A 20,673-nucleotide genomic window follows, 5' to 3' on the forward strand; every position below is an offset into this window, starting at 1 on the left:
TGTCTCGCGCAATCTATCGTCGCGATTAACGCCGGTCCCCCAACCAGATTGCTGCAGTAGCTCCAGATTGAGCCTAGATCTGGCCGTGATCGAGTCGTCATGCCGTCATCAACAGCATCTTCGGTCTCACCGACCAAGCTCGGTGGGCTCTCGTCTTCGCAGCGCTCCAACAATGGTGGATCCGTGTCGCCTACCAAGCCGTCCTCGACCAACGCATCACGCGCTGGTACCCCGTCAGCCCCAGCAAAAGCGACAAGCACCGCAACGCCCATCCGCCACATCCCACCAGGTTGCCAGCATCTGAGCTCGCTTCTCCACCTCGGCGCCTCGCCTTCATCGTCGAAAAGCTCCTCCCCCACCAAGATCAAATCCGAACATGGCGATGAAGCAAGAAGCGACAGCTTTGACACGCTTCCGGAAGCCACGCGCTCTTATTTGAAGCGCTACATCGCGGGCCTCCGATGGGGAGCTCAGATCAGGACGGGTCACGTCAAGATGATGGACGACGAGGAGAAAGAAGCAGAGTTGGCAAAGTGGAACGAGCAGGCGGCCAAGGCGAACAAGATGGGCAGACCCACCAAGAAGCGCAGAAAGCTCGACTATCCACAATGCAAAACGTGCCAGGCCGACATGCTGCGTCCGTTCATCTGCCTCGATTGCGCTTTCACCGGCTGCTTCTCGCCACCCGTGGACGACGATCCGACGGCGGTGACCCGTACCGCATCCGATAGCCATATGATCCAGCATCTTCGTTCCCAGAAGCATACGTTGGCATTCGATCTGCTGTACGGACAAGTCTACTGCGCCGACTGCAAAGACTTTGTCCACGACCCGCTGCTCGAATCCATCCAACGACACGAGACGTGCCGCGTCAGCCAGAACGTCATCGGACAGCAATTCGGACCATCAAAGTCGACGGTGGAATCGCTCTTCCCTCCATCGGCATCGGATGTAGCAGCGGTCATGGCCAAGTTCTACACGACCGATCCTTCCAGCGTCGCGTGTCGTGTGCCTAGAGGGTTGAGGAATATGGGTGCGACGTGCTACATGAACGTCATCATCCAGGCGTTCCTGCACAACCCCCTGTTGCGCAACTACTTCTTATCGGACCGACACAATCCGTCGCTCTGCAATGGAGCCAGGAGCTGCCTGGCTTGCGAGATGGACAAGATCTTTGCAGAATTCTACTCGTCTGATCCTGGCGCGATGGTGGCTGGCGCTGGAACGAATGGGTCTGGTGCCTCGTCCGCGGGTGCAGCGGCGGCCACAGCTCCGGGTGCGATTGTCGGTATCGGCAGCGAGAACGGAGCCAGCGGATCTCAGGCAAAGGGACCACATGGACCAACGTCGTTCCTGTATTGCGTCTGGGTGGACCAAGCGAGCAGCGAGCTCGGTCAGGCCGGTCAGCACGACGCCCACGAACTCTTTATCTCGACACTCAACTCGATCCACACGGCGCTCACGAGTCGAGCGCTGGAACGATCGTCACTCCCGTCGTTTGCGTACGATCATGCGGACGCGCTTAATCTGATGTGGGACCACTACGAGGGGGGCGGTGGATCTGGTAGCCAGTCGGAAGATGAAGGCATGGGTGGCAATGCGGGCACGCCGATGGGGTTGGGTGCCGGTGTGAATGGAGGAGTGGCGGGTTGTCCGTGCGTGGTGCATAGGACGTTTGCGGGACAGCTTCAGTCGGACGTCACCTGTCAACGATGCGGCAAGGTCAACACGACTCGCGATCCGATGCTGGATCTCAGTCTGGACGTTCGACCCGAATCGATGCGTCGCAAAGATGCCAACAGCCTTGCCGGTAGCAGCAACAACAACAAGCCCAAGTGGAACAACGGCAAGCCGACAGCCGTCAACGGGAACGGAACGGTGGATGGGGAAGAGGAGCAGCATCTGACGATCTGCTTGCAACGATACTGTTCGGAGGAGAAGCTGGGCAACAACGACTACGCTTGTACGTCGTGCGGTGGAAGTGCATCGGCGACCAAGCAGCTGAGTTTGTACAGGTTGCCGCCCGTGCTGTGCATTCAGCTCAAGCGGTTCGAACACACTTCGTCGGCCGCCAAGATCGACACCAAGGTGCGTTTCCCAATGGTGCTGGACGTAAGGCAGTTTTCCACTGCGGAGATTCGCGCTTCGACGGACGATGCGAAGAACGCAGCTGGTTCGGCGACTACCTCTAGCAAGAATAGTGGGTTGGTTGCCAACCCCGACCCTGAGTAAGTCTACTTTTCCCCTCCCACAAACACATTGCTGCTATAAATCGTCGCTGACACAATTTTTCCATCTTGGGCAATAGGGCGTATCTGTACGATCTCTTTACAGTGGTGGTGCACGAGGGGTCGATGAACACGGGACACTATACCAACTTTAGCAAGTGGAGAGGCAGCTGGTACAGGTTCGACGATGACAAGGTGCAACCTACGAGCGAGGCGGTTGTGTTGGGAGCGAGGGCATACCAGTTGTGCTATAGACGGAGGGTTTTGAAGAACGTCACGAACTCGAGGTCGAGCGAGTAGATAGATGGCAATGGAAGGTTAGATTCGGGAGTAGCATCTCGTGGCTGTGGGATTTTTTTGGATTTGGAATGTTTGATTGTGGTAGAAATGGGGTGAGAGAGAGCGATGGCGCGTGATGACGCCAGCGTGCCGCTTGCCCCGCAGCCTCGCTCTTGTTCTTTCGGCTCTGACAGTCAACACCGTTTTGCGGCTTGGCGAGAGGTCTCGTTGGATCCGGCAAGGCGGTGCGTGCTTTTGAGAGTTCAGTGTCGGGCCGAAGCGAGTCCAGGGTGTACCGCGCGTACCTGGTTCGGTTACGCCAGTGCGAGAAACGAGGTCGGCGAATCTTCTAGTAAGTTGGTGTGTGTTTTTCTTCAGTGAGGCTGCCCTAGATGAATTGAACAAACGGACTCGCTCATCTATTCGTATCACCACCGCCTGGATCGCTCCCCTTCCGTCCCACCATAGACCAAGTCAGCGACGATAGAAGGCTTCTTATAGCAGCAAACAACGACTCTTCACACCGCTCAGTGATCGTAGACCCGCAATTGGCCAGCATCCGTGACTGGCGAGCATCCTGCAACACACAGCGCCGTATGTCTTCATAATCGTTGACCGCGTTCCATCATGCCGGACGGCCAACCGTCATCGCCAGCCTCTCCGGCGAGGCGAGATGACTCGGCGCTGCTCTCGACACACGTAATCCCGCACTCGGCTTCCGAGCCATCGAAACTCTCATCAACACTTTCTGGCAACTCGAATTCCTCAGATGGTGCAGCGCACAATTTTGCCAAGCAAGACGGCTCCTTACAACAGCCCACGCCTGCCTCTCCAATCCAGTCCGATCTTGCCGAGACCACATCACCACCTCCGCTCTCCGAATCTGAACAGCAGGCATTCTCCTCTCTCTTTCCCAACGGTTCATCCAACGACCGTGAAGTAGCCGCCTACACCGCCGCCGCCCCCGCTCGTGGTCGCAACCTGGATCAGCACGGCGAACTCCAGGATGAGTTCGACCCCAACCGTCGCACCTCCGTACCAACCCCGGCTACCGTCCTTAAGAATCTACCAGGTGCAGCGACAAAGACGCTCACCGCAACAACAGCTGCTCCTGCGAGGACGCTCGACTCGATCAGGAACAAGCTGCAGAGTCCTAGTACGGGTACAAAGAGCAAAAGCGAGATACCGCATTCATTGAGTAAGCTGGAACACGATTTGAGGCATAACGCACATGCACCTGGCAATCTGGATGCAGACGCTTCCTCGCAGAAAGAGCTGGTTGGTGGCAAGCCGCCTTCCAAGTCGAGCTCGTTCAGCTCCTTGTTTAGGGGCAAGTCGAAGAAGAGCGAACGAGCGTCGGCGCTGATGAAACGTGGACGGGAGAGGTCGAGTTCAGGTTCAACGAGATCGAACTCCATCTTTCCACCGCATGGAGCGACAGCTCATACCCAGGACCGGCCAGCCACTGCCATTCAGGAGGACGGAGAGCTAGGGAATAGGACACCAGTGGAAGAGGAGGAGGAGGAGGAAGACGACGACGTGGTGCAGCAAAGGATCTATGACCAGCAAAAGAGGCTGGAAGAATTGGACGAGGCTCAGACAGTCGGCTTGTTGAGGACGCAGCAGGAAGCAGGGATCGAGCCGATTCAGTCTCCTGAAGAACCGACTAAGCCGTCTTGGCTGGTGGGGTTGCCGCTCTTTGGGAATGGGACGGGATCGGCAAAAGACAAGCACGGTGATGGCGGTCAAGACGAAGGACAGGCTTCGAGACGGAGCAGTTTCCGGCGTAGCAGCATTCATCGTCGAGGCCGCGACGCAGGCGAGGGCCAAGATGACGACGTAACAAGTTCGAATGGTCTGCGTCGAGGACGTTCCGCTACAGCTGCACGATCCGCCTCGGCCTCTCGCGCGCCGCGAAGCAAAAGCCGCCCAAAAGCCTTACTCGACCGACGTCACAGCACCGGTCTTCACCCACCTCGCCGCAACTCGACCACCTGGACATCCAAGCTTCGCACCAAGATCCCCATCAAAGAGTTCCCCTTGCAAGGCTCCGGTCGCGAATCCGAATTCAATCAAGAATGTCCGCTCTGGGCACGTCAACCGTACAAGTACATGTACTTTTCCTACTTTGGCCTCAGCGTCGGTCTCTACTACCTGCCGCGATGGGCCATCTCTTCGATCCTACCCTCGCATCGAGGTCGACCCGATTGGAGCTGGAAGAAAGCCACCATGGTCAAACTCTTTCGCCACGGTACAAAGTTGACCTTCCGCACGAGAACGAGTTTGGGCAGGGATCTGCAGAAGGAGGTGCCACACAGCAAGACGGTGAGGTGCAAGTTCACGTGGGTCAAGCCGGTAGGGGACGAGGATGTGAGGGGCGAGTTGAGTAGGGCGATGGAGATCCAGAAGGTGATGCCGCAGAGGACGTGTGGGTTTTGGTACGGAGAAGTGGGCAAGCCGGCCAAGCAGGCCAAGCGCAACGCCAAGCTCAAGAACGATGCTCCGGCAGCGCACGACCACACGCCCAGTCAGGAGGGATTGCAGAATGCATTGCGAGCGTCGTCGGGTACTAGCTTGGGAGCTGGATCACAGAACAGCGATACGGGATCCGGGTGGGAAGTGAAAGGCGGCGTCGGTCGAAGTGCAGAGCCGGGCGAAAAGGTGTTGTACCATCTGCACGGTGGTGCGTATTGGATCGGCACGGCTCACGAAAAAGATGTCACTGCGGCGGTCAACACCGAGAGTCTGAGATACATGGCAGAGATCTACAAGTCTAGAGAGGCTGCTCAGCAGAGCGCTGATGGCTCGGCATCTTCGTCGTCATCTTCCAACTCGGCCTACAGTGGCAAGCTGCTGCGATCCTTCAGTCTCGACTATCGCCTCTGCGTACCCGGTCGACCTCGTGCTGGCTCGTACCCAGCTGCGCTGTTGGATGCGCTCTCTGGCTACCTCTATCTGGTGCGCGATCTGAACTTCGCGCCCGAGAACATCATCATTGCGGGCGATTCTGCGGGAGGCAACCTGGCGCTAGCGCTCTGTCGCTACTTGCGCGACGAGGGGCCTAGCATCGCTGCGCAACCAGGCGCGCTGCTGCTCATGTCGCCCTGGGTCGATGTCTCGCGCTCGCACTCGGGCCCCACGGGGGCACCCAACCTCGACTCGACCGTGTTCCTGAACCAAGACTCGGACATCATCAGCTCGATGATCGCATTCCGCAACACAGCCGTCTCGGCGTTCCTCGGCAATCTCCCCGCACGCGAAACGTACCGCAACCCATACATGTCTCCCGTCTCGCTGCAATTACCGCTAGAACGAGGCGGCAAAGCTCCGCATTGGGGGTTCCACGGCTTCCCCAAGAAGATCTACATCACCACCGGATCGGCCGAGATCTCGTACGACCAGCACCTGACGCTTGCACACAGGTTGGCGGGTGGAACGCGCAAGGGTAGACCGGTGTACAGCGGCGACAAGTTGAGCGCGGGATGCAATGCGAGGGAGATGGCGGAGAGGAGGGGTAGACCTAGGCCCAAGGAGCTGTTGGATGCGGAGCAGGCGGGGATGGGTGTGACGCCGATGGAGGAGCTGCAGGGGTGGGAGTTGGGCGCGCAGGAGGGGGAAGGGTATGTGACCAAGGTCGTCGATGGCGAGCCGAGGGAGGGCAAGCGACCCGAGTTGGAGAGTCGAGATACGACGCTGTTGGGCGAAAACCGGGGTGGCGACGGCGATGCCGGTGCAAACAGCCAAGATGGTCCGAGCAAAGCAGCAGCGGGGAAGAGAAGGCTTCACGCAGCGCCACCCCCGGAACCCACCGAGAAGGAGGACCGCCAAGTGATACTGGACGAGGTCAAGGATGCGGTGCACGATTATCTGCTGTTCAAGTGGTTCGAACCGGAACGCTCTTCGACGTGGAGGAGGATCGCCGAGTGGATCGATGACGTTTGATGTATTGCGTTTGTCCTTTTTTTGCTGCATAGAGATCGAACGAACTCGGTGTGATGCTCGATGCTCGATGCTCTGTGCGTGTGTGTCTCACGTCTTGCGCCAATCGTCCGTGTCATCATCCCAATCGGAGGCGAGATCGCCGTAGTACGCGGTCAAGCTGGAGAGCTTCTTGCCGTTGTTGACGTACTGATACTCGATCTTGACGTCCATCTTCGTGTTGCTGCTAGTGCTGGAAGAGGAGGAGGAGGATCTTGCGGGGTCGAGCAGGGTGGTGAGATGCGAGAGCTCGGAGAGCGAGGTGTTTCGGGGTAGGTAGAAGGCGATGTTGTTGGTGTGGAAGGCTTGGGTGACTTGGGCGAAGAGGGAGAGGCCGTCGATGGGTTGGATGGAGGAGAGGTGGTAGTTGGATTGTTCGAGGGAAGGTGTGGTGGGTTGAGCGGCGTAATCTACGCCTCCCCAAGGTGGACTTAGGAACACCGCCTGTACGTCGTCCAATTGGCTCGCCGTGAGACCCTTCCACACCACTTCATCCCCTCCTCCACCCTTTTCTCTTCTCTGCACCATCGCCTTCAGCAGTCCCAAACTATCTCCCTGCACGAACACGATCCGATCCTCAACCCCGTACACCATCGCGTTCCACCTAGCCAACTTCAGCTTGACCTCATCCAACTCGACCGCGATCACCTTGGCGCACGTGAAGGCGAACTGGATCGCATTCCCGCCCGCCCCCGCGAACAGGTCTACCACTGTTCTATCGGTGGAGCACCGCTTTGCGATCCGAAAGGCGACGCTTTCGGGAGTGATCGAGTACCACGATTGCTCGTCCAGCAGACAACCGGAGGAGTAGAGGGAGAGAAGCGAGTGGCGATGGCGCCAGTATTTGAGGTGCGAGGCGGGGAAGGTTGAGGGATGGACGAGGGCATGCGGGAGGAGAGAGTGGTAGAGCGATTGAGAGGAGGTGGGGAAGAAGCTGAGGTCGAGGTCGGGATGGTAGGCGCTGAGGTTGAGGTTGGTGGTGGTGGTGGTGGTGGAGGTGGCTGGGGAAAGGTGCTGGACGTAGGCGCCGAGCGAGGTGCGTTTGCGCTTTTTGGGCATAATGGTAGGTGAGATTGAGCACGCTACCGAGGTCTCTATCCGACGCTTCCGAGGAGGCGAGAGGCGGAAAGTGCGAAATGAGCAATGGTGTCAGAGTGTCATCTCGAGATTGCAACGAGGACAAAGAAGAAGGCTCGTCTGGCATGATTGGACCCTGAATCTCTTTTCCAAAAACTCGCCGCGCAACAGTGGCGGTCTCACAATTCTCCAAAAAAGCTGTCGCCGTCTCTGCGCTCGAAATGGCAAGTCTGACGTGCTGAGTCGAGAGGCCTGGGCCCGGTGTTGTTTTTTTTGTGAGGTGACGGTCTACGCTTCGGAAATAACTACTAAGCGTGGGTGTGCAGATGAAGCTCCTATTCTGCCAAATTTGTCGCGCAGACAGAGAGAAAGAGTGCGGCTGTGCCCCTGAACCTGTAGCGGGGAGCTGCTGCTGGCTGACGCTTGCTGCATGCAAGGCGGGCAGTGTTTGACCCCTCTCAGCGATTGCATTTACAGCCGAGAGACCAACACTTGCACTTTGTCTCGCTCTCCATCTCTTTCCTCTCTCCAAAGCATCTCGAAACGCTCCCTCGCCCATCGATATCTTGCACTCGGAGACGACCGGCTTTCCTTCTTTCTGAATCACGATCCACCTACGAGCATTTGCAGCTGCAGCACGCGTATCCCAACTCTCCAGCAAAACGTCGACAAGCATCCAGGCTCGCATCTCCACTCGCATTCATCTACTCTTTTTACCGCGAAGCAACACTTCTTTCTGTTGGACGTATCTCAGACAGCCGCTTCTGCCTCATCCACACTCATCGCATCTTGATCGCTGTATTGCGCCTAAATGCCACCGATGAACTTCATCTTCAAGTCCAAGTCGCGCACACCACAGGAGCTCGTTCGTCACCTGCGCGACACCATCCTACGCCTTGACTCTGCCTCTCCCCTCGGTGGCAGCAACTCTTCCAACTCGCTCAGCAATCACTACTCTAACGGAACTTCTTCCACTTCCTCCTCTTCGGGTGCATCCGCCGCTGGCTCGTCTTCTTCCTCTGGCATCACCTCGTCCGGCTCTTCCGGTGGTGGCTCCTCCTCCGAATCTAAACGCAAAGCGGTCGACGAAATTTCCAAAACACTCTGTCAGATCAAGGCCATCCTCTTTGGAGACGGAGATGCCGATCCACAGCCAGAACTAGTCGCCCAACTGGCACAGGAAGTCTACTCCCACGATGTGCTCCAGCTCCTCGTCGCTCACATCTCCAAGTTCGAATTCGAAGCCAAGAAGGATGTCTCGCAGATCTTCAACGTCCTCCTCCGAAGGCAGATCGGCTCTCGTTCTCCCACCGTCGAGTACCTCGCCACACGTCCCGAAGTCGTCTTCCTCGCGCTTCGCGGATACGAAAACCCAGACGTGGCGCTCAACACTGGAATGATCCTTCGCGAAATGCTGAGGCACGAACAGCTAGCCAAGATCTTGCTGTATTCGGATCGATTCTACACCTTCCCCGAATACATCGAGACCACCACGTTCGGCATCTCTTGCGATGCATTCTCCAACTTCAAGGAAACCCTCACTCGACACAAATCCATGGTCGCCTCCTACCTCGAATCCAACTACGACCGCTTCTTCGCCACCTACACCACCCTCCTCACCTCTCCCAACTACGTCACCAAACGTCAATCCCTCAAGCTCCTCGGCGAAATCTTGCTCGATAGGACAAACTTTACCGTCATGACCCGCTACATTTCGTCGGAAGACAACCTCAAGATGATGATGAATTTACTGAGGGACAGGAGCAAGAACATCCAGTTCGAAGCCTTTCATGTTTTCAAGGTGTTCGTCGCCAACCCAAAGAAGCCGGTTCAGATCGAGAACATTCTGCGCAGGAATAGGGAGAGGCTGGTCAAGTTCTTGGGCGAGTTTCATAATGATAAGGACGACGAACAGTTTGTCGATGAAAAGCAGTACGTGTTGCAGATCATCGAGGCTACGGGTAAGACGAGCGCAGGTCAGGCGCAAGGCGGTGCAGCACCGGCGATAGGCGCAAAGTAGACCCCAAGGTGTAGAGTGCTAGATCGTATTGCAATAAGGCAGTGCCGAAAAAAATAGTGATGGTGTGTGTGATGCAGTGTAGCATCCTGAACCCGTAAGTGACAGACTCAGTCCTCTTTGAGCTCTGGTGAATTGTCGTACGCTCCTCTTACCACCCTTCGCGTTCAACCACACCTTCTCTCGCGCATCCCTCGACCACACGCACACACACAGTCCTCGAATCGCATATACAACCCCCCCTTCTGATCGGCATTTCATCCACTCGCAATCAACGCAAACAACTCATCCCCCAACACGGCATCCAGTTCGTTCGTCCCCAGGATCTCCACTACGCCCTCCTCGTCGCCCAACAGCAACCCGATCTGCCTCTTGCCGCCCACCGCCGCCGCTGCTGCTCCCTCCCCAAACCCAAACCCTAACAACGCCGGCGCGCCAAACATGTCGTTTCCATCCGAAATCAGCCGCAGCGCCTCCACCAGTCGGCGGCAGAGCACCGAGAATGGGTTGCGCGAAAATTCGGGCGTCGCCCTCGACAGCTTCTTGACAATCCGAAGTACGATCCCGCTCAATCCGGGGATGGCGCGCAGTCGCAGCTTGACGTTTGGCGGCGCTAGGAAAGCCACGTTGTACAGACACATCGCCAGCCTCTCGCAGTAGCCCAACCGGTGTTCCGTGTTGAGCACCTTGAAATCCGACTCTGTCATGGGCAGCATCCTCACCATCTCCGATACCAAGCCTTCTAAACTAGCTCCCGAGATCATCGATCCCAGCACCTCTCGATTGTCATCCGGCAACGCTAGCTTGGACAGCGCGTCGAGTGCGAGGTCAGCGTGGTAAGGAATGCGTCGGATGACAGGTGGTGCAGGAGCACCTGGTGGAAGCGTCGCTGCCAGCTCGGCGATCTCAGCTGCGTGGTCCATCTCTTCCACCTCGCCAGATTCCAGGATAAACGATGCAAGCAGCTCAAACAGCGCCTTGACCGTCTCAGCACTTTGGTCTCGCAGAGCAAGCGCCTCGCCCGCCAAGTTGGACACGATCACCAGCACCTCTTTGCGCACCCGCAGCGCCTCCATCGTCGTAAACACCGTCTCGTCGTCGCCATCCGCTTCTGCATCCGTCTCCGCCTCACCATCGTGTGCTGCTCGTGCCCGCTCGGCATCGCTCCGGCAGAGCCGCGCCAGCACCTGCAGCAGCTTCGGCGTGTGGTTGAAAAAGTACATGTTCTCTGGCATGACACTGAAGTTCTTGATGATCGTCAGTATCGTCAAGGCTGTCATGGCTCGTTGCTCCGTCGACCGCTCTTGCTCCGACTCTACGCCGTTGGTCGAGATGGTCGCATCCGGTCCGTCGAGGCTCGATGAGGCTGCTGACGACAGACCGGCCACGGAATCGACCTCGCTGCTTCCGTTGAGTACACTTCCTGCCGTGGAACGTGAGCGTACCGCTTTTCTGCGCCTCCAGATCTTCAGCTCGGCCTCCTCTTCTGCTGCGGCGGCGATCCAATCGCGGTACGTCGGCAGAGACTCGAGATGTCCCTCTCGGCGCGACCGCTTGGCCGGCCGACGCGAGCTTTCGCCGTTGGTGCCGTTCCGCAAACCCAGCACTAAGTCCAGGCTGTGCTCTGCAACAGCCTCTGGCTTGCCCTGGAAGCTGGTCTCTTCAAGCAAGTCCAGCAACTCTTCGAGCAGATCCTCGCACGAGGCCAACCCGAACTGAAAGTTGGGCGCAGCACCGACGCCGGCCGACAGGATGAGCAGCGTGTTGAGCGCGTACGAGACCTCGTAGTCGAGACGCGAACGCAACGACATGATGAGGCCCTGCACATCCACCAGACCGAGCTCCCGCAGCGTCCTGGGACGGCCCCGTGACACCATCGCTGGTGCGTACTGCGATTCGGCCAGCGTGAGATCCCACCCTCCGTGCGTCTGAACGTCGCGACGGAGAGGAAGGTATTCGATCTTGTGCTTCTGAGGAGGAGCGGGAGGGCCGACGGGTTGAGACGTTCCCGGAATCACCTGCTTCTCTGCTTGAGGTGGCGGCGCGGGCGAAGCTGGTTGCATTCCGACTGGCGGCTGGCCCATCGCACCAGGACCGCTTGCTTGATCGGCGAGCTGCGGCATAGGCGGTTTCACGTCCGCGCCCACGCCTGTCGGCAATGGCGTTGGCATGCCGCTCTCAGTCTTCTTGCGCTTCTTCTTGGACTGCTTGGGATCTGGCTTGACCGCTGTGATCGGTGTCTTTGGACCCGCCCCGTTGATGGCTTGAGGCTTGGTGGGAGAAGGTGGCATGCCTGTGGGCGCTTGAGAAGGCCAAGCCGGAACGCCATCAGCGCCAGCATGTCCGGCAATTTGTGCATGTTGCTGAAATTGCTGCTGTTGCTGTTGCTGTTGCTGTTGCTGAGCGAGCATGGCGGCCGGATCGCTGAAGAGACCGGGCGCAGCTCCCGGCATGGTGCCTGGCAGGCCCTGATTCGGGGCGGGAGAAGCTTGACCAGGCGTCGAGCGTTGGGCAGAAACTGGCGATGGCTGCGTCTGGGGCATTTGTGGCATTCCAGTAAATCCTTGAGGACCGTTTTGCATTGCAGGAGGGACTTGTTGCTGTTGTTGTGGCTGCTGCTGCTGACCTTGAGATGCGTCGCTCGACGATCCAGCCTGTGTTTGCTGCTGCTGCTGCTGCTGCTGCTGCTGCTGCTGCTTGACCATCATCTGACGCGTAGCCTGCTGCATGGCAACAAAACGTTCGCGCGCCTGCTGCGAGGTGATGCGACCGCTGCTCACGAGTTGTTGAAGCTGAAGCATCTGCTGGTGTAAGTTGGCGGGGAGATTCGCTGGGGTGATCTGACCAGGCGCGCCCGGCTGATTCGCAGCGGTAGGCTGACTGGGCTGCCCCCCCTGCTGTTGCTGCTGTTGTTGCTGATGCTGTTGCTGCTGCTGTTGCTGCTGCGATGGCGTTTGCGGTTGCTGCTGCGGGTTCTGCGGCGGTTGCCCAGGCTGCTGCTGCATCTGTTGCGACTGTGCGTTTGTGGACTGCTGCGACCCCGCTGCTTGCATAGTTGGACCTACCGCACCGGCATTGGGCCCGGACGCAGCAGGAGAACCGGCAGCCGCGCTCTGACCGCTCGGCTGTCGTTGAGGCATGCGCGACATCCAAAACTGCTCGAAAGCGGAGAGACGATCTCGGTAGAAGGCAGACAGGCGATCGGGAACCTCGCCAGGACTTGGCACGGCATCTGGCGCCGATTGTGTGCCATCTGGAGGTCCTACTTTGAGACCGAGGCGGCTGGCGATGACAGCCCAGAATCCAGGGATCTGCGCTGCGCGTTGAGAGCCTCCCGAATGGATGACAGCGGCAAAGAGAGCTTGCAACTCGATCGTTTTGGTGTCGCCGGGCAAGTTGGAAGACGCAGGACCAACGAAACGAAGGGAGAGTTGTGGGGGAAAGGGTGTTCCGCGTTGCTGCATGAAGTTGCGGACAGTTCCGACAAAGTCACGTTTCATGCCGGGAGCCCCGCCGGCAGACTGCGCAGACTGGCTTGGGCCTGACATATGTGCTGGATTGAAGCCTGGCTGCTGAGATTGTGTCTGTGGTGTTGGCATCTGCTGCGCCTGCATGCCGGGCTGCGCGAAAGGAGACTGTTGAGGTTGTTGTTGTTGTTGTTGTTGTTGTTGTTGTTGTTGTTGTTGTTGTTGTTGTTGTTGTTGCTGCTGCTGCTGCTGCTGCTGTTGTTGTTGTTGTTGTTGCTGAAGCTGACTCATGTCATTCTGCTGTGATGCTCCAAAGTTCGAATCCATGCCGAGACCGTTCATGCCCTGTTGGGATTGCATCTGGGCGAGTTGTGCTGGGTTGAGTCCTTGCATCAGGGCATTTTGCTGCTGCTGTTGCTGTTGCTGCGGCTGGATGCCCATCTGTGTCGGCTGCTGCTGCTGATTGAGCTGCGCGCCTGGTGGGATATGGGCGCCCATCGACTGAATCGCCGACTGCTCCATCATCTGCAAGCGCTTGAGCTGAGCGGCGAGGTGTTGCTGCGCGTTGGTCTTGGTCGGTCCGTCTGGCTGACCAGAGATGACAGCCCACTGTCGCTGCAGAGCGGCGATGTTGCCGCGTATCGACTGTAGCATGGCGGTCATGATGAAATGAGCGGGTTTTGATCGACGCGTAGGATTTGAGGGGGAGAAATGAGCGTTTCAGAAGCAATCGAGATGGGTATCAGGGGATAGTCAGCACGCCTGGTCGCCTCGAGCGATGGCTGGTATCTAGGTGACGAAACTAGGGAGATGGCCGGCATGTGAAGAAAGGCGCGATGACCACGGTCGTAGTGACGCCCGACGACAAGGCTGCGTCGTGAGCGCCTCCGGGGCTGGCTGGCACGGACGATGAGGGAGGAAGTGTCTGCTTGCCCGATGGCGCCAAGGGAGCGCGACGTCGAGGGCAACGGGTCGAGGCGACGGCCAGTTGCAGCTGCAGGGAGAGGAGGGAGTACGGAACACGGAGAATGGCGAGAAGGGTTTCGGCGGGATAGAAGACCGAAGGTGCGTGCGAGATGATGGAAGAGCGACTTGGGCGAGAAGCAAAGAGGCCGAGCCCAACGCTCGCTGCTTGCTGCTTGCTGCCCGCTGCCTGACGAGACGCAAATGCAGACGCGCGACGGGCGTTGCCAGAGCCGATTTCCACGCTCGAGGCTGCCCAAGCCGGTGACCGATTTGGTTGCAGATCAGATCGCAACTCGTCTCGCGAATTTCCACTGCGGCCGCATGTAGCGTCGAAATGGAAGATCGGGCCAGATCGGGCCAGATCGGGCCCTGGCCGACACTTCTTCCTACTCCTCCTCCTCGCCGCTCCCGGTGTGACTCGGCAGCCTTGCCTAGGCTGAGGACGGGACATGACGATCTTGATTGTTACTCACCTGTACCATTTGCGCTGCATTCTGTAGTTGGGCACCCATGTTGCTGGAGTCGCCGACGGCGGGCATGCCCATCGGACCCGAGGCAGCAGAGGCGACATTCGGCTGGTTGCCCACGTTCAAGTTCTGTTGTTGAGCCTGTGGGAAGCCGGACGGAAACTGCAGGCCCTGCGGGTTCATGACGACGCCAGAATCGAAGCTACTGCGGCTGCCGCGAGAGGAGGGCGGCCTCTGCTTTCACAGTTCAAGCCTGCTGTTGGGAGTATCATGGCAGATACGAGCAGAATCAAGATGTAGCGGTCAGCGTCAGCGAACAGGAACTTGTGTAGACGAGACTGAGAGCAATTGAATCATGACAAGTCCAGGTGAAGCACAAGTGAAGGAGGATGGCAAGCCAATATGGCACGCGACAAGAGCGCAAGAGCGCCTTGGTCGTTGTGATGATCATCTCGACTCTTGGCGGCCTGGCGCTTGGGACAGAGCGGAGAAGGCGCGAGGGGATGGCGTTGGAGGACAAATCACACCGAAGGGTGGATGCCTCGAGGCATTGGGCACGTGGTAAGCAGGCACCGGCGTCTGTTCCGTGCAGTCTGCCATGGCGGCGATGCTCGACAATGCGGAAACGAGTCAGACGAGCGAGGGCGAGCGGCGACCTGCACTGCAGATCCTGGGGCATTATTCACGAGCAATCGCAGTATTGTGCCAGGCACTGCATGCATGCCCGAGACGAGCGACAATGAAAGCAGTGGCGTGGACAGCTCGCTTACAGGAAAGGAAGGGACGACGTCGAGACAGGGCGAGGAGCGGGCGCGGGCGACTTTACGGGCGCAAGCACGGGCAGGACAGGCAGGCACCCAGATGCATGCGTGGCAACGACTCTCGCCTCATCAGCGGGAGATGACGCAGAACAAGTGGGTTGCATAGCCGGCGGAAGCTCACGAGGGACGAGCCGGCCAAGTCGAGGGCAAGGGGAGGGGGCACACCTGAACGACACAGCACGGGTGAAAGGATGGCATGCAGACAACTCCGAAACTAGGGCACGAACGGAGCAGGACAGTGACCGCGGCCACAGGGGAAGGAGGTGCAGGAGGAGGAGGAGGGGGGAGGGGGCGGCGGGACAGATGACATGGGTGGAGCACACCGAGCGAGAGGCTAAAACAAGCTTTGCATGGGGTTGGGATGGGAACGGATACGTACCGAAAGGGCCGAACGAGGCGGAGACGACGCAGAGCAGCCACGGTGAGGATCAGGAACGGCGGCGTCGATTGCCAGGGAGAGTGAGAAGGGGCGAGCAGGATGGGCGGAACGGCGATCTACCCAAGAAGCCGGATGCTATACGCCGTACTGGTATGAAAGGGGGGGCGGGGACGGCGGTTTTGGATGTGGATCGCAGCAGGGGGCGGAGGGGCGGGTACAGGGGCACGCGAGATGGCGGGATGGCGACAGGATGGCGGCGGCGATCCGTCAAATCAAGCTCTGCGGTTTGTCAAAAGGGAGAGCGGTTGCGTAGGCGGCGGCGGGGGCGAGAAGGGAGCGACGATGGAGCGACGAGATGAGATAGATGAGTTGGACCAACCGAAACGGAACGCAACCAAACCCAAACAAAACCCCTGCAAAAGGAACCAGGCCAGACACTGACACGACACGAGACCCGAAGACGGCCTGAGCCCGAGCGCGCGCGCCGACTGAGCTAAAATTGAGCCGGACTCTCTGCCCCTGCGGTGCGTGCGTGGGTGCGTGGGTGCGTGATTCGTGCTTTTGTGATTGCATCGGATCTGCAGATTTCTGGTCAAAGGCCAAAACAGAAATCAACGCGAAGCCGCTCCCTTTGCTCTTCTCGCAGCCGCATAACACCGCCGCCAATCGCTGCAGTCAGGCCGAGAGCGGATCAAGCCGTGAGAAGGGGGAGGTCGGCTGCTCCGCCGCAGATCAGACGAGCAACATCGGATGGATGTGATCGCAGGGATGCGTGATCGTCAGCATGCTTGGCTCTACGCCATGATATGCATGCTGTACGTATGTCGTGGTAAAGTTACTGTGTACCTGCCGCGAGTGAGCAGCTCGGCTGCTGCGAAGGCATCCTCGACCTCGCTAAGCACTTCAGAATGTTTCATTCAACTTATTATAGCATCGGCGGCTTAGTGACAAGGTGGCATGCATGGGACTTTGCCTTTGCATTCGACTTGGCGAGGAGGACAGACAATGTCGATACGGTGCAATTTGAAAGAAGACGAAAAGTTGTGCCGGCTGACCTTGAATTCCTGGCTGTACTTTTACGTGCATGCTTCCACCACGTCGTGGTTTCGATCTCAGTCAGGCAAGCGAGCACAATTTCATGCCAAGGCTGTTTGCAACCGTATCTCACCCCCCTTCCCTCCGCTTTTGCCGAGACCTGCAGAGCCCGCCTCCGTTGTGCCTCGGTGGATGTGTCGCCAGGCATTCATCCTCTGACCCGTTCAGATGAAGCGAGGCGTCACAGTGGAGCCAATTTGATCGCTAACCGATCGTGACGGTCTATGCTCCGAACGCCGGATGAGTTCGGCTAGCTTGGCGAAGAGATTGACGTGGATTCTGAATCCGTTATCCGCGCCCGATGTGCTCTCCCCTTGCGATATGCCATTCTCTACCGACTTTGAGAACGGCTGACCTCACAAATTCATGAGGTCGTTACCATTGTGGGTACTTCTGCAAGAGGCAAAGAGAGAGCACCGGAAGAGCGAGTGCAATCCGTGAGTCGGCATTTTGTAACCTCTTTTTCCTCGGCGACTTTTTCGTTCTCGCCTGGATCAAACTAACGTGTCCGTCCGTTCGTGTTGGCTGCGTCGGGTCATCGAGGCGGATTTGCTACCGCAGTGGATGAAGGCTTACCGAGACCCAGCTGCCGGTACAGTCCAGGGACAGCTGTCTCCATCTTCGATGCGGATCGACGCTCAAAGTCGACCGATAACGTCATGGACTAGCCTCAAGAGTGAACAGTAGAACCATCGATGTCGCTGTTCTGATCGGGAAACCCGATCTGAATTATCGAGGAATAATGCGCGATGGGTGATCTTCGCCGCTGACGTGAAGCGCTGAGCTTAGCCAATTTGTGACTCTCAGAGCCGCAACCGCAGAAAATCGACGCGCCACTGCTTCTGGACGCTGCTCCACTCAAGGTCAAGCTCAGTCGATGGGTCACTGTGAAGCGCCGACGGTCAGAGCTCGATATTCTTGACCATCTCATCATCCTCTCTGCATTCTTCTCTCCCCTCACATCAACTAAAGGATCGACCAGCAATTCTCGGAAGCAGACAAGCCTTTGGAACGAGAACCCGAGTAGATCGACCGCGCTTCGACTCCCAGTGCTCCGCGCATCGCTCTCTTCCAACCACTCCGTCATACACTCGGCCATGCTCCGCTCGATATCCTCGCGGTCAGCGCCGGGTCGCCTTGGCCTCGTCGCCTCCCGCTCTACGCAGCAGCTTGTCGCCTCCCCTTCTTCTTCAGCAGCTGTCTACCGATCCTTCACTCACCTCTCCAGATCAACACAGCACCCAGCTCCTCCCTCTTCCCTGCAAAGATTCTCGGCGCCAAGGGTGCAGCTTCGTCACTATGCCACACCGGCTGAGGAGGAAGACAAGAAGAACCGCTCCGCAAAGGAGTCAGAGGAAGACGACAAGAAGAAGAAGGACTTCGAAGAGTCGGTAGAGCGTGGTCTCAAGGAGGCTCGTCAGGGCAAAGCCAGCGGCAGCCTTCCCGAGAATCTCAAGCAGTTCTTCGAGAGCGATGACAAGAAGCCCACTGCGAGCAAGAACAACAAGGAGTCCGAAGCAGACGAGGACGACGTTGCCGAGAAGAAAAAGAAGAAGGCCGAAAAGTCTTCTGGCGCCAACGGCTCAAGCGGCGGCGGACCCAATGGTCAGTTCACCGAGATCCGTATCAACGCTAACACCATCCTCGCCACCATCGTGTCCACCTACCTCTTTTATCGCCTCACATCTCCCGACCAGCCTAGCCGCGAGATCACATGGCAGGAGTTCCGCACCGCATTCCTCGACAAGGGTCTCGTCGATCGTTTGGTTGTCGTCAACCGCTCCAAGGTCAAGGTTTACCTGCACTCGAACGCCACAGGTTCCATGTACCCCTCGCCCAACGGAGGTTCGAGCACCCCTGCTGGAGGCAGTGGTCATGCCGCCTACTGGTTCAGCGTCGGCAGCGTCGAAGCCTTCGAGCGACGTCTCGACGAGGCCCAGCGCGAGCTCGAGATTCCTGCCAACGAGAGGATTCCAGTCGCCTACCACGAAGAGATCTCGACCGCCTCCACTCTGCTTCACTTTGCTCCAACGCTGCTCATCGCTGGTCTCCTCTTCTGGATGTCGAGACGCGCTGCTGGTGGCGCCATGGGCGGAGGTGGCGGCGGAGGACCCGGCGGCATCTTTGGTATCGGCAAGTCGAGGGCCAAGATGTTCAACCAGGAGACCGACGTAAAGACCAAGTTTAAGCACGTCGCCGGCATGGACGAAGCCAAGGAGGAGATCATGGAGTTTGTCAACTTCCTCAAGAAGCCCGAAAAGTACGAGAAGCTCGGTGCAAAGATCCCGCGCGGTGCCATCCTCTCTGGCCCCCCCGGTACCGGTAAGACGCTGCTGGCCAAGGCTACCGCCGGCGAAGCTGCCGTACCCTTCCTGTCCGTTTCGGGTTCCGAATTCGTCGAGATGTTTGTCGGTGTCGGTCCCAGCCGAGTCCGAGACATGTTCGCCAACGCCAAGAAGCACGCTCCCTGCATCATCTTCATCGACGAGATCGACGCCATCGGTAAGAGTCGTGGCAAGGGCGGCAACTTTGGAGGCAACGACGAGCGCGAGTCGACGCTCAACGAGTTGCTCGTCCAGATGGACGGCTTCGGCACCGAGGAGCACGTCGTCGTGCTCGCTGGTACCAACCGGCCCGACGTGCTCGACGCTGCGCTCATGCGTCCCGGCCGTTTCGATCGACACATCGCCATCGATCGTCCCGACATTTCCGGTCGAAAGGACATCTTTCTCGTCCACCTCAAGCCTCTCACCCTCCACACCGACACGCATCGTGACCTTCTCGCGGAGAAGCTCAGTACGCTCACTCCCGGCTTCAGCGGTGCCGATGTCGCCAACGTCTGCAACGAAGCTGCCCTGATCGCTGCCCGCGGTGGCGCAGAATCGATCGAGGAGCACCACTTCGAGATGGCCATCGAGCGAGTCATTGCCGGTCTCGAGAAGAAGTCGCGCGTGCTTTCGCCCGAGGAGAAGAAGACGGTGGCCTACCACGAGGCAGGTCACGCTGTCTGCGGATGGTTCCTCGAGCACGCCGATCCGCTGCTCAAGGTCTCCATCATCCCACGCGGCGTCGGCGCCCTCGGGTACGCTCAGTACTTGCCCAAGGAGCGCTACCTCTTTTCGACGGAACAGCTCCTGGACCGAATGTGCATGACGCTCGGTGGTCGTGTCTCGGAAGAGATCTTCTTCACCACCATCACCACGGGTGCACAGGACGATCTCTCCAAGATCACGCGCATGGCCTTTGAGATCTGCGCTTCGTACGGTATGAACAAGGAGCTCGGCCCCGTCTCCTACCGCACCGAACAAGAATCGATGCACAAGCCTTACTCGGAACGCACCGGCGAGATGCTCGACTTTGAGGTTCGCAAGATGGTGTCAGAGGCGCACAAACGTACAACGCAGCTTTTGTCGGATCATCGTGCAGATGTGGAAAAAGTGGCCAAGTTGCTGCTGGAGAAGGAGGTCATCACACGAGAGGACATGAGGAACTTGCTCGGTCCGAGACCGTTCAGCCATGCAGACGAGGCAGATCAGTACCTCGACAAGAAGGGTCGATTGAAGAGGAAAGGTGAGGTGAGCGCTCCACCACCGCCGCCCGAAGAGATGCCTAGTCCTGGTCTGGCGACCAAGGCGCTCAGCGACGAGCAGAAGAACCTCTAATCAGTCATCTTTTCTCAAAGATCCCTCTTGATAGCCACCATTCCTTCCACCTCTGATCCTTTCACATTCTTGATCTTGTATTCGTAAACATGCTGTGAGCAACGATTCTTCCATTTCGGAGGCTGCGTGATGTGATGACTGATTCTGAATGAAAACGGTGAACATGAAATGGCAGAATACGGGAGTGCGATGTTTTGTCGCCACGAGCGGCCATGCGTGACGACTTGATTTCTGACG

General features: G+C 58.2%; 7 protein-coding genes across 7 annotated transcripts; 4 read left to right on the forward strand and 3 right to left on the reverse strand.

Annotated features, from left to right (window-relative positions):
* Positions 1-99: 99 nt before the first annotated feature.
* PHSY_006640 (ubiquitin carboxyl-terminal hydrolase) lies at positions 100-2,232 on the forward strand (the record flags this gene model as incomplete). Its single annotated transcript, XM_012337240.1, has 1 exon — positions 100-2,232. The coding sequence occupies one exon, from the start codon at positions 100-102 to the stop codon at positions 2,230-2,232; it is 2,133 nt and encodes a 710-aa protein (XP_012192630.1).
* Positions 2,233-3,134: 902 nt separating this feature from the next.
* Positions 3,135-6,449, forward strand: PHSY_006641 (potential esterase/lipase; the record flags this gene model as incomplete). Its single annotated transcript, XM_012337241.1, has 1 exon — positions 3,135-6,449. The coding sequence occupies one exon, from the start codon at positions 3,135-3,137 to the stop codon at positions 6,447-6,449; it is 3,315 nt and encodes a 1,104-aa protein (XP_012192631.1).
* Positions 6,450-6,536: 87 nt separating this feature from the next.
* PHSY_006642 (potential TrimethylGuanosine Synthase) lies at positions 6,537-7,544 on the reverse strand (the record flags this gene model as incomplete). The annotated part of the gene is made up of 1 exon (XM_012337242.1): positions 6,537-7,544. The coding sequence occupies one exon, from the start codon at positions 7,542-7,544 to the stop codon at positions 6,537-6,539; it is 1,008 nt and encodes a 335-aa protein (XP_012192632.1).
* Positions 7,545-8,382: 838 nt separating this feature from the next.
* Positions 8,383-9,582, forward strand: PHSY_006643 (conidiophore development protein HymA; the record flags this gene model as incomplete). The annotated part of the gene is made up of 1 exon (XM_012337243.1): positions 8,383-9,582. One exon carries the CDS (start codon positions 8,383-8,385, stop codon positions 9,580-9,582), a length of 1,200 nt encoding a protein of 399 aa, XP_012192633.1.
* A 254-nt stretch (positions 9,583-9,836) lies between these two features.
* PHSY_006644 (hypothetical protein) lies at positions 9,837-13,700 on the reverse strand (the record flags this gene model as incomplete). Its single annotated transcript, XM_012337244.1, has 1 exon — positions 9,837-13,700. The coding sequence occupies one exon, from the start codon at positions 13,698-13,700 to the stop codon at positions 9,837-9,839; it is 3,864 nt and encodes a 1,287-aa protein (XP_012192634.1).
* Positions 13,701-13,848: 148 nt separating this feature from the next.
* PHSY_006645 (hypothetical protein) lies at positions 13,849-14,557 on the reverse strand (the record flags this gene model as incomplete). Its single annotated transcript, XM_012337245.1, has 2 exons — positions 13,849-14,040; positions 14,486-14,557. The coding sequence occupies 2 exons, from the start codon at positions 14,555-14,557 to the stop codon at positions 13,849-13,851; spliced, it is 264 nt and encodes an 87-aa protein (XP_012192635.1).
* A 1,046-nt stretch (positions 14,558-15,603) lies between these two features.
* Positions 15,604-20,436, forward strand: PHSY_006646 (cell division protease ftsH; the record flags this gene model as incomplete). The annotated part of the gene is made up of 2 exons (XM_012337246.1): positions 15,604-15,829; positions 17,582-20,436. 2 exons carry the CDS (start codon positions 15,604-15,606, stop codon positions 20,434-20,436), a joined length of 3,081 nt encoding a protein of 1,026 aa, XP_012192636.1.
* Between the last annotated feature and the right edge of the window lie 237 nt (positions 20,437-20,673).

Source organism: Pseudozyma hubeiensis (genome assembly GCF_000403515.1).
Source record: "Pseudozyma hubeiensis SY62 DNA, scaffold: PHS59, whole genome shotgun sequence".
Lineage (NCBI taxonomy): Eukaryota > Fungi > Basidiomycota > Ustilaginomycetes > Ustilaginales > Ustilaginaceae > Pseudozyma > Pseudozyma hubeiensis.